Source organism: Schistocerca piceifrons, chromosome X, assembly GCF_021461385.2.
Source record: "Schistocerca piceifrons isolate TAMUIC-IGC-003096 chromosome X, iqSchPice1.1, whole genome shotgun sequence".
Classification (NCBI taxonomy): Eukaryota; Metazoa; Arthropoda; class Insecta; order Orthoptera; family Acrididae; genus Schistocerca; species Schistocerca piceifrons.
The window spans coordinates 725,765,403-725,777,530 of NC_060149.1; the positions used below are offsets into that span (position 1 = coordinate 725,765,403).

Genomic DNA, 12,128 nt, shown 5'->3' on the forward strand with positions numbered 1-12,128 from the left:
ACCTAAGCTCTTGTAGCAGCAGTGACGGCTGCTGTGTAAGAGCACAAGAGCATGCGAAAGCCCTAACTTTCGACCCCTCATGGTTTTTTTGTTATTTTTCTTTGAATGATGTTAAACATAACAGAGATTCTGCAGTCTGAGAGAAATGGTACTTAAATCTACCGTGCTACTGCTCCTCTAGACTCCTTGAAACTTGGCATCAGAGTCATGAGCACACCTTCACCTGTGCACATTTTAAGGATCCTTTGCACATGAGCAATTCGCATGACGCAATTGCCTTATGGTCCAAATACGAACAGATATGATAAACAACGTGCATCATTCATGATATGGAGAGCTAGCCCTTGCCACTCAACTACAAGTTTACATCAGTGCCACCAGGTGGTAGCACACTGCACCTGACTTATTCCCCTTCGCTTGGCATAAATCCTGCTAGATGATAGCACACTCCTCAGATACGCTAATTCACTCACTATATAGTAAAATTAGATCGGACGTCCGTATATGTTAAAGTTTTACCAACAGTAAACCTATTTTGTGGGTTTCTGAATGAGTTATAGAATATTAAGTTATGAATTTTACCATGCAGTAATCCATTTCAGACAGTGAGAATCATAAGGGTCTAAAGTAAATCACCATCAATTGTGAGATTGTAGCATTTATTCACATTTCTGAAATCTGTTGGTCTTATGATGAGTCAGGTATATCTGTGCTGTAGGTCCACATTGTTCATATGAAGATTCACGAAAAGCTGTATCACTGGTTTCACTGATATTCACTTAATGTGATATCACCAGTGTGTGCTTTAGGCCCTTATGCATCTCAGTGTCTCATTTGTATTCTAGTCAAATGACCATGTTGGTAGATATTACTACTAGAGTTTAACCATTTCCACAAATAGCAGTGTGTGTTTGGAGGGGTTGTTTACTGTGCTGGAATCGGCTTTCATGTGCAGTGTAAACATGAATTACATTGAATCTATTTTAACACTGGGGTGATAACAGAAAAGTAAAGCTCTGAGGATGTCTCTCAAGTCGTGCTTGGGTAGCACTTGTCTGCAAAAGACAAAGGTCCCAAGTTTAAGTCTTGGTTCGGCAGACAGCTTTAATTTACAAGGCAGTTTCATACCAGTGCACACAATAAGTGTGACTACAAGCAAACATTTAACAAGGGAAGTATATAGTTGGCACAAGTTGTCATGTGGGCACAGCATTAGACTACGTGATTTTCAGCTCAGAAGTAAATTCGTGAACTTATAGATCTATTAGGAATCTTTTAGGTTTGTCCAAAAATATGGAAAAGGATGAAAACACACTCACACAAAAATGCAAAATGGAGAGTTGCGAAAGTTTACACATTATTTTGTTACTGTCCTAAACTGTACTTTATTATGTGCAAAGCAACAAAATTTCACAAAAACAATTCTTTCTTTTGTCAGAAAGTTATGAATCTTATTATTATTATTATTATTATTATTATTATTGGCAGAGACTGTGGTTGTACAAACTTGTTGATATACATAACTGTTATACAGCAGATACTATTAATTTCACACTTGCAAATCTATCTGAATCTAAAAATTTGTGAACACCCAGAATGTATACTCAGGAGCTGTCACTGTGTAGTATTGTAAGATATTTGGCCACTACTCACTTTCCATCAAGACACGAGTACACACATATCACATTTGTACTCCACAAGTTACTCTATGGTGTTTGATGGAAAGTGTGTGGCGTACCAATATCTAGGGATAGGAATATTTCTCACAAATGATAGCATGACAAATAATGTGAATTCAGCAATATTTGTGAACAAAACATGAAATAGTGGATTGGCTATCACCTGGGGTATTGACAGTATTATTATTATTTTAAGCATTTATTTTTGCAGTACTGGGAATGACACCACCTGAATGTAATCTTCCATTTATAGAATCCTCATACAGAGACTATAAATTTGATGGTCCAGAGTGCAATTATGAAAGCCTTGTCTTTCACTTAATTTTGTCAAGCCTGGTAATGACGTGTATATGTGAAAAATAACAATTTGCATCATTGCTCAAAGTCCACATTAAGCTGTAGGTCCCACTGTCTTTAAACGTATCTTCTTGCTTCCTTCATACCACAAGGCTTTCACAAAACATATGTCTTAAGATAACCAAATGAAAGTTTTACACAGAGTCAACACAGCAATAATTTCTCAGAAGTCTTGTTGCCTCAATTTGCAGAATGATCACAATGTTTCAGCAGACAATCCAAAAGGGTTTGCCCTTCGATCAGCTTGGTACCCCATGTTGGAAGCAATATGATAGGGATGATCATTTGCTGCATTTCATGGGCCAGTGATGGACTGCGTGAGTAACTTGCCGCCCGTGTTTGATGGAAAGAGTGTGGTGTACCAATATCTGGGACACGAATATTTCTCACAAATGCTGGCATGACAAATAACTTGAATTCAGCAGTATTTGCAAACATAACATGAAATCCTCAGTTTTTACAAGATATCACAAAATGTGGCATTTACCCTGCCACGTGTAAAAATTTTATAAGTCTGGAAGCAGCAGTTTACTGATATTGGTAAACAACGGTTATTTAATGTTGAACCTGCATCTTTATTTTTGTTCTCTAGGCTCAGGTATGAATACAACCATAAAACCATCATTTTCTGTTTAAAACTTGATGTCTGAGTGTAGTGTCGGCTTGTAAGAGCTTTACCTGCCAAAGCCCAATTTCCTTGTCTTTTTGAACAACACATCAGAGGAAAAATGTCATGTTTTGAGGAATTCTTTAGTGCTCTTTTCCTTTTGGTGTTTTAAACAAGTAATCAATATGGTGCCTCATTGTTTTGCTTCTTTCAGTTACTTGGGCTACACTGTAAAAATAATACTGAGTACATATTGATGTAGACATTCTCAGTGTGTTCTACCACCAGAAACAAGTTTGCTTGATGTCACGTGCCCTATTTTGTGACTGGTTGATGGAAACAAACCAAGCAGGTAGCATATTAATTTGGATGTGTTGGAAGTTGAAGTGCCATAACAGACAGTTTTCATATTTATAATGTATGGAAGGTTCTGGTTGAGAATTATGAATTATTTAGGAATAAAGGAGAGAGTTCACCGAAAGGCAGAAGCACTGCATCATTCTAAATAATTCGTAATTCTCAACCAGAACCTTCTGTACATTATTATACTGCCTAGTGGCTCCCATCCATCCAAACCTAGGTGTTGTTCATCCTTCTTACTGTCACTTATCTAGCTGCCCCCCTCTTGTCCATACATTTGTTTCTCTCATATTTCTTCCCTCCCGTCTTTATGACACACTCCGTAATGGCTGCGACAAATGTGGTCACATGCCATGCGACTCCTGGTAACAGTGTAACACACTTCTACCAACACAAAATCCTTCCCTCCTTCACATACCACTCCCAATCTTCCTAACCTTGTTTTCTGTTCCTCTCTTATGCTGGACGACAGATCACATGCAAAAGAATTTATTTTGCACGCCTGACAATATATCATGTGCGCTCAGATATACTTCAGTCACAATACTACCCCTTCTCCCCAAAACTCTCCTTACACTCAACATTGTTACTCAACTCCCCCTGTAACCTTTACCAACCATTTTCAACATCTACTTCCTTCCATCCCCCCCTCCCCTCCCACCCAATGCAATGGACCCCTGCTCTATTTATCTGCATCAGTTCAGAAAAGTTTCCCTATCCTTAACCAAAACTTTGTCCCATATAGGGGTTTCTAAAATGCTGCCTAGGCCATGAGATCCCCCACCTCCCATGGCCTAACCATAAATATCCCTATTTCGGGAATCTACCCCTTCTTCCACAATGAGCTTTGTCTTTTCAGATTCCACTAGCCCCTCTCCCTCACAAATCTGGTTCTACAAAAACCTCTCTCCATGGCACAGGCATCCCTGAACCACCTCCATTCCCTCCACAAAATACAGTTACTATGCAATCCCCACTACCTACACCTCATCACCCAAATTGAAATCCTGACACCTACAAGAACATTCCAATCAGAACATCCACAAGTTATCCATCCTGCTGAAATCTTACTCCTGCCTTGGGGCACCACTATCCTACCCCAATCCTACTTACGGTGCTCCTCCATGTCAACTCTTCGTAACACCCAGACCTTGCCTAGCTGACCTTTTCAACACACCACAACCTCCAGAACCCCTACCAACACTCCACGAAATCGAAAACCAAAACACCAATCAAAGCTAATCCAATTCTAACATTGAACCCTGCCTGTCCAAACTCATACTACAATCCAGCTGCGACTCTCCCACACTCTTGCCTAACCGTCCCCTGGTTGCCTTCCAGGAATTCCTAACTTTCAACCTGGCCTCACCATCCTTCCAAAGTCTCCTCCCTAATCACCTAAAAATGGATCCTAATCTGATCCTCCTCCCAGCAGACAAAGGTTCCACCAACTTTGTGATGAGCAGAAGTGACTACCTGGCAGAGGGCCTCTGCCAGCTGTCCCACACCTCCACCAACAAGCTCTGCCAAAGTGACCCCAACCCAGAAGTCAAACATGACCATCAATCCTAGCTGAAATTCTTAGGCCTTTCCCAGAACCTCTTCCCTGAATCCATTTCCCTACTCACCCCCACAACAGCCCACAAACCCATCTTCTACATGCTCCCCAAAATCCACAAACTTAACAATCCTGGTGCCCAATTGTGGCTGGTTACAGTGTCACCACTGAAAGAATCTCAGCCCTTGCTCATCAACGTCTGCAACCAACTGTTCAAACCCTAGCCTACCACATTAAAGATACCAACCACCTCCTGCAGCGGCTGTCCGCTATTCCCACACCCTTACCTCCCGGGTCCTTACTCATCACTGTTGATGCAACCCCCTTACACACCAACATCCCTCATGCCCATGGTCTTACCATGATTGAACACTACCTCTCCCAATGCCCTGCAGATTCCAGACCCATCCCTTCATTCCTCGTACACTTAACCAACTACATCCTAACCCATAACTACTTCACCTTTGAAGGGAAGGCATACAAACAAACTCATGGCACAACCACGGACACTTGCACGACATCCTCCTATCCTAAACTCTTCATAGGGCTCCTGGAGGAAACACGCCCAGCCAGGACACCTTATCCTCATTCCTCCACAATCTTAACAACTTCTCTCCCATCCACTTCACCTGGCCCTCCTCCATCCATCGTTCCACCTTCCTAGTTGTTGATCTCCTCCTCTCACACTGTTCCATCCACCCTTCGGCCCACATCAAACCCACCAACAGTACCTGCACTTTGACAGCTGCCACCCTTCTACACCAAAAATCCCTCCCATATGGCCCGGCCACCTGTGGCAGATGCATCTGCGGTGATGAGAATTCCCTCGCCCAGTATGCTGAAGGCCTTTAGGCAATATCCTCCAGACTTAATACACAAACAGATCTCCCATGCCATATCCTCACACACACACACACACACACACACACACACACACACACACACACACCTGTTCTAGTACCCCTGCCCAATTCATGTCCGCTAGTTGTGTGCTGCTATCTCACACCCTAGTCAGCGAAATCATGTGCCCAGCTGTCTGCCACCTGCCCACTCTACCTGCACCCCTAACTAGTCCACTCCCACTCCCACCCCACCTTCTGCCTCTCTCCACCTGTCACCCAAACTCACCCTACCACCCCACCTCACCCCAGTACCTCACCTTGGGCCAGGAAAGAGCTGGCTGTCAACTGATCACAATTGACAGAGCCTGGCATGTGCATCTGATTGAGTGTGTGCATGTTTTTCCTACCAGCTTGAAAAAGGAAGTTGATTCCGAAAGCTAGCAACAAAGCTCTGTGCCTTTTGTTTGTGAATCTATCGATGACACAGCACTTATGCCTTTCGGTGAGCTGTTTCCTTTATTCCTAAATAATTCATAGTTTTCATATTTACATTTATGTCTTACAAAAATATGCTGTTTAACTGCTGTGCAGAACTGAAGATCTCTCCAAAATGCTTTGTTTTTGTTGTGATTTGTTGTGCAAGTGTTTTGGGAAATATGGAATTGACAGATAAAACTGTTACCTCTACTCCACGTTAAAACAGTTTTAATAAGAGTTGATTATTAGGGGAAAAGGAATTTTTAATGATGAAACTAGGCAAACTACTGAAAAACATAAAGAAAAGTACTTCAGGCAGGGGTGAAACAAACAGTGAAACACATTGGGTACACCTTCCAACTAGCCTACCAAAACATTAAAGTCAATCTTCACAGCAGTAGGTTTTTGTTTCAGCAATAGGATGATAATGATGAACTCTTATCAATGATGACATGCCTTTCACAGGGGGCAGATGTCTCAGGTTCGAGTTGCGGTCCAGCACACAGTTTTAACCAACCTGATATCGAGCTGGTTAACATATTATTTTCTGAACAATAGGATTGGAAAGTTTCACTCAGGGCTCAATGCACATCTGGTGACAAGTGGCTGCAGCACTATCCGTTTCATCTTGCGTCTAGTACACAATGCATACACACTGGTAACTCATAGTTGTGTATCAAAAACCCATCATAGCTTTTCTGTTACGAAAGATACTTCAGAAAATAGCATAATGTGCCAATAATTTTGCGGATGTTGAGTGCATATTGAAAAATCGATCATAGGCTGTACTACATTATAGTTTTGTGAAGTTCTGCAGTAGGTCCACTTCTCACATTTGAAACTTATCCAGGCAAACTACCAAAACTCCAAATAATGTTGGCACTCCGGGCTGCGATGCTGAAGCTGGTGGTCAGGCGTGTGAGGTGTGCTTGCTTGTGTGTGCTGTGTGCACGTCTCTCTTTATTGATGAAGGCTGTGGCCAAAAGTGACATGTGAGTGTCTTTTAATCGTGCCTGTCTGCAACTTGACTTGTCCTCTTTACGGTAAGTAGCAATCTCTCTCTTCCTACATTGTTAATGGTTGTTAGACATTCCCTACGAATACAATGTGAGCAAATTCTCATACCATCTTTTCTCATTAACAGGAAATAAGGCTGTTGGTTACCAACAGAATAAGTTAATTTCAGCAAACAAAAAAATTATACACAATACCAAAATTGCAACAAAATAAAGCAGCTCAGAATCCTGGAAGTCACAAATGAGGTAATAGCAGCTGACAATGAATTTGTCACAAAATGGAAACAATGTATAGATATAATAGAACATACCAGATTTAGTGCCTGTCTCTTCTTCAGAGCCATCAATGACAGCTGAACCATTCGGTTTCATTTTATCATCAGGCACTATGCCAGGTGGTTCAATTACAATCTGTGGTGTCCCTGCAGAACTTGCTGTAGCTTCATTGTATGCCTGCAAACTGTCACGCTGGAAAAAGAGTTGAAAGTCTCCACTCACTAATCCAAATTCAAGCACAGAAGACAATGCTTAACTAAATACAAGAACAAACAGAACTACTGTTGAATATTTATAACAAATGTACTGATTGTTCACTGTCTGGCATTTTCTTTGAAGTGTAACTTAATAATCACAAAGATATAGTACTGACTGAAACAAACAACTGCTTTTGATGGTAGTATTTCCACCCGGTAGTTTATAAAATGATGGCAAAGTCTGATATTTGAATGATATAAAATTGTTTGCTTTAATCCTAGTCAGTTACCCATCTGAAAATGTCCTTCACTTCCAATCATCCCAAAAATTTCTGTAGTCTAATCTTGACAACACATTACCCTAAGCACAAGGTGGTGCAATTAAGGACTGAACTTACAAAACTATTGATTAATACTAGTAGATATTAACCAAACTAAAAGCTTACTAAAGGCACATTCACAAGAATATATTTTATACAGTTATCAGCACTAACTTTTCTGTCTGCTACTGTTGCTGACTCTATGCACAGTAATCTCTCATTCTCTATTTGAATATGGAAATCGTGTGTTCAAAATCTGTGGCATGAGGTCATTCTGACTATTATCATCTATCTGTCCCCAAACATCATGACATTTGTGTTCATAAGGCACTATTCACAGACAATTTTAAAACCACAACACAGGTGTTCACAGGAAATTGCATTCTCATACTGAAATTAATACTATTTGTTATGTTTGTATCTAACATTAGCTAATATTTATACAGCAGTTGGTGATTTGAGCAAAAAAATGGAAACATGGAAGTAATATAAAGTCCCAAATGAAACATGTACGTGACATTATAAATAACCATATTTTTCAAATAACTCCTATGGAACAGGGTTTGGGGGAAGTCATTTGCTGAGTCCTTGTTTATGGAACATTTCTGGCATTCACCTCAAGTCACTAAGAGAAACATCGGAATCATTAAATCAGGAAGATTGGCTCAGTACTTGGAGCACACTTATCTCAAACACAAATTTGGTATTTCAACTAATATTGCAACGGTTTGGAAAATAGGATGATCATTTTGTGTGTGTGTGTGTGTGTGTGTGTGTGTGTGTGTGTAATGTCCCTACTTTTCCACATTAGATAATTGGTGCTATTTACAAGGTAACAAGATGATGCCTTTCACACACTAATAATGTAACATGAAGCCACCTGTAGCACAGGGCTTCACAACCAACTTGCTCTGTAAGCAGACAGACAGTGCAGGCATAAGGGCAGACTTGCATGTTTTTCAGGTTAATAAATTTTTCAAACAGAAACATGTAAGTCTCTCTGTAAATAAGATTTAATTGCTACAAAAGAAAACAAACAAACAAACAAAACATACAACTGCCGTATAATTTTATTATTAAGTGGGTACATATTTCTCATTTTATTTCCTCAGAAAATACAATATTTTTAATAAACTCTCAATCACCTTGCTCTTTTTACCTTTTACGAGAGTTCCTATATTTGGTACAGGCATTCAGGTGTATTACAGACATAGTACTCAGTTCATGTTAGTTTGATAATGATTTTCTCAAATGTGTTTTATTTTTCTTTACTGTTGTAAACAGTTGGTCACATATGTACATGGAACGTTATTATTGCACCTGCACCCATCCTATGCAAACAAGAAAATGAATCCCATGGGAAATGCTTGTAGAGATCCAAGACATTTTTTCTTGTTACTAAATTTGTTTTTATATTCCCCATTGCAATGCAGATCAATTACTTCACACTGCATATCCGCACAAATGTCCTTAATATTCACTGAATGTGGCAAGGAGAAAAAAAAACACCCTCTGTCATTGTCACATTCTTAAAATGAAAATGGAATTTTTCCTTAAATTTATATACAGTAGGTGCATAGCGTTCTAAGTCTCTGTTAATACCAGACTCCTTCCACATAGATAATTTTGTAAGATGTACTGTATTTCCTTTGTTCAAATGATTCTCCAAAAGTAATAATTTTATGCTGAATGCATGTATACGGTCAATGAAATGTGTTATCAAGAGATTCTTACCCCGAAGCTAACAAATGGCTGGTTGTCCTGGCAAGGAATACAAGTGTCAGTTTTCCATGATGGCTTTGTCACTTCAAGAATACACAAAAACATTACTAATTTCCATAAACATATTTATTTCAATCAAAAGACAACTAAGCCACATCACTGTAATAAGGCAAACTTCTGTACTGATTGTTGATATCTTCAAAAAGTTCTTAAACTGGGGGTGTTTAAGTCAATGCTTCTGTACATGATTAGCTGTACAGACACCATTACTTATTACTCTTTGCAATGTGACACGATTTGCACATCAGTTCTCCTGGTGATTCATGCAGTGAGCGTCTCTGAATTCATTGGTTACTTGAATTTTTTTTTAATTTTCTCATTCCATTGCACTAGGAATCCTGATGTATTTCCCAACATGGCTGGTGTTCTTTCAGTAGACACAGAAACCACAATAAATTTCATGATAAACTTACAATTTCTACGCTTTCTTCAACACTGCTAAGAACGTCACATCCACGTATTGTGTTCTTCACTGTTCGTGAGTCCAGGTGCTCTCTTCTGACGTCAAGTTCACTGTTTACAAATCTGATAAAAATGGCTAGCTAGCCCATGCCTGTTGATTTCTACACTTCCTCTGACCACTACAGGCTATGCAGCAAACTTTTACAAGTATCTCCTAGCTGATTCTGAATGTTGTCTACCATATCCAATATGCGACCATGATTGTCATGTTTGACAACAGCACATTATGAAACTGTTCTGCCTCAAGTGGCCACAAATATCAATCTATAGGTACCAAGTATTCTTTTATTAAATCATCATTCATGGAAGGATGCAAGGAATTCCCAAAAAGTAGCACAAATTTGTAGTTCATGCTAGAGTCATTTGATTTTCCTTAGTCTTCTTCCTTCTCTTCAAAGAAATTCCTGTTAAGTTTTAAACTTCTTATACACATTTCCCATGCTTTCAGCACTTCTCTTATTTGTGCCAGAAGAGTGCTGCTTTGCTGTTACTGCCTACTCCTCCTCCTCCAAACTCCTCTCGATAACTTCCTGCTGTGAAGCCCACTGCAACTCAATAAGCACTTCAGTGGTCATTTCTTGGCTGAGATATTCCAAAAGCTCATTGATATCATTATTATCCACTTCTAGTCCCATGCTCTTGGCCAAAGACACAATCTCATTGATTATAGACTTCACAGGCACTCACTCAAATGCCTCAGAGTCACAACTGACAATGCAGTCGGCCAAAGCTTCTTCCAACCTGAAGTAAGTGTTCTCTTAGTAGCCCCCTTCAATGTCTTTTTGATCATCTCAATGCAGGCAATGATGTTAAAGTGATATTTTCCAAACTCTGAGAGTGAGATTGGTAGCTTAAGTCAACTCTAAGCAATGCTCAAAGAGTGATTTAGTGCACAGCTTCATGAAGTTAGAAATAATCTGCCGATCCATAGGCTGGAGTAACGGGGTGTGTTCGGAGGCAGAAACTGGATCTCTATGAATTTAAATTCTTCAAAGAGGTGGACTTGTAGGCCTGGAGAATGGTTAGGAGCGTTGTCCATAACAAGGAAGACATGGCGTGGCAGATTCATCTCAAGCAAATATTTTTTCACCGAAGGACCAAACACTTCACTGACCCAATCGCAAAGATCATATGTCACCCAAGCCTTGTTGTTGGACCTCCACATCACATTTAAACTGCTCTTCTAGACTTTATACTTCTTGAAGGCTCATGGAGTTTCTGAATGATAAATGCAAAGCAGTTTAATTTTCAAATCGCCGCTCACGTTGGCACAGAATAGCAGTGTAAGATGGTCTTTCATTGGCTTGTGATTGGGTAATGCATTTTTCTCTGCTGTTATAAAGGTATGCTTCAGCATCTTTTTCAAGAACATACCCATCTCATCACAATTCAAAACCTTTTGTGGCAGAGAACCACAGAATCTACGAGCATCTTGAAATTGTTGACTAAGTTCTCTGCTGCCTTTGTGTTGGAGCTGGTTGCTATGCCGTGCTTCACAATGCTGGGGATATCAGTTCTACTCTTAAACTTCTCTAATTGCTCACGGCTTCCCTTAAACACTTCTCTGGCCACTTACGATATGAGTATCATCTCAACGAGATTGGTGAAAATCATTCTAACCTTCTCACAAATGATGTTCTCGTTAATAGTGTTGCCTTGCAATTGCTTTTCATTTATCCATATAAGGATCAACCTTTCGACATCATCCAGAATATGACTCCTGTCACCCCCTTGGAAGCATCTCTCTCCTTAATCTTGTCTTTGTTCTTGAGAACAGTGCAAATAGTCGATATAAACCGATTGTATCTGTGGATCAAGTCAGTAACCCTCACACCTTGTTCACATTTTACAACAATTTCACATTTCATTTCTAAGGTCATTTTCTTTCTCTTACGGTCGTATTCTTGCAGCTTTATCTTCGGGGGACATTTCAATGAACGTTATTAAAATTTGAGCGCATGCACATGCATGCACGCGCACGCATGCACACAATTTAACACAAGTTTAGAAAAATATGAGATCACAAGCTGCACTAAGATGTTACCAGAAAGAGTGCTAAGCCGAGACTACAGTACATACTAAAAACATTGTTCATATTGTAATGTAATTAACTGTCGTAGATAAAGTTTATCTCATGTGAAAAGTACGATGCCCACCGTAAAGAGTTAAAGTAACTTCATTATGTTGCCAGAAAA

At 39.8% G+C, this 12,128-nt stretch overlaps 1 protein-coding gene across 1 annotated transcript in view; it reads right to left on the reverse strand.

Moving 5' to 3' along the window:
- LOC124721619 (constitutive coactivator of PPAR-gamma-like protein 1 homolog) overlaps nt 1-12,128 on the reverse strand; it is a gene marked incomplete in the record, with an annotated part of 229,198 nt that overhangs the window by 127,171 nt on the left and 89,899 nt on the right. Inside the window, 1 exon segment of the mRNA XM_047246678.1 lies at nt 7,208-7,364. Within this exon segment, the coding sequence (XP_047102634.1) occupies nt 7,208-7,364 (157 nt within the window).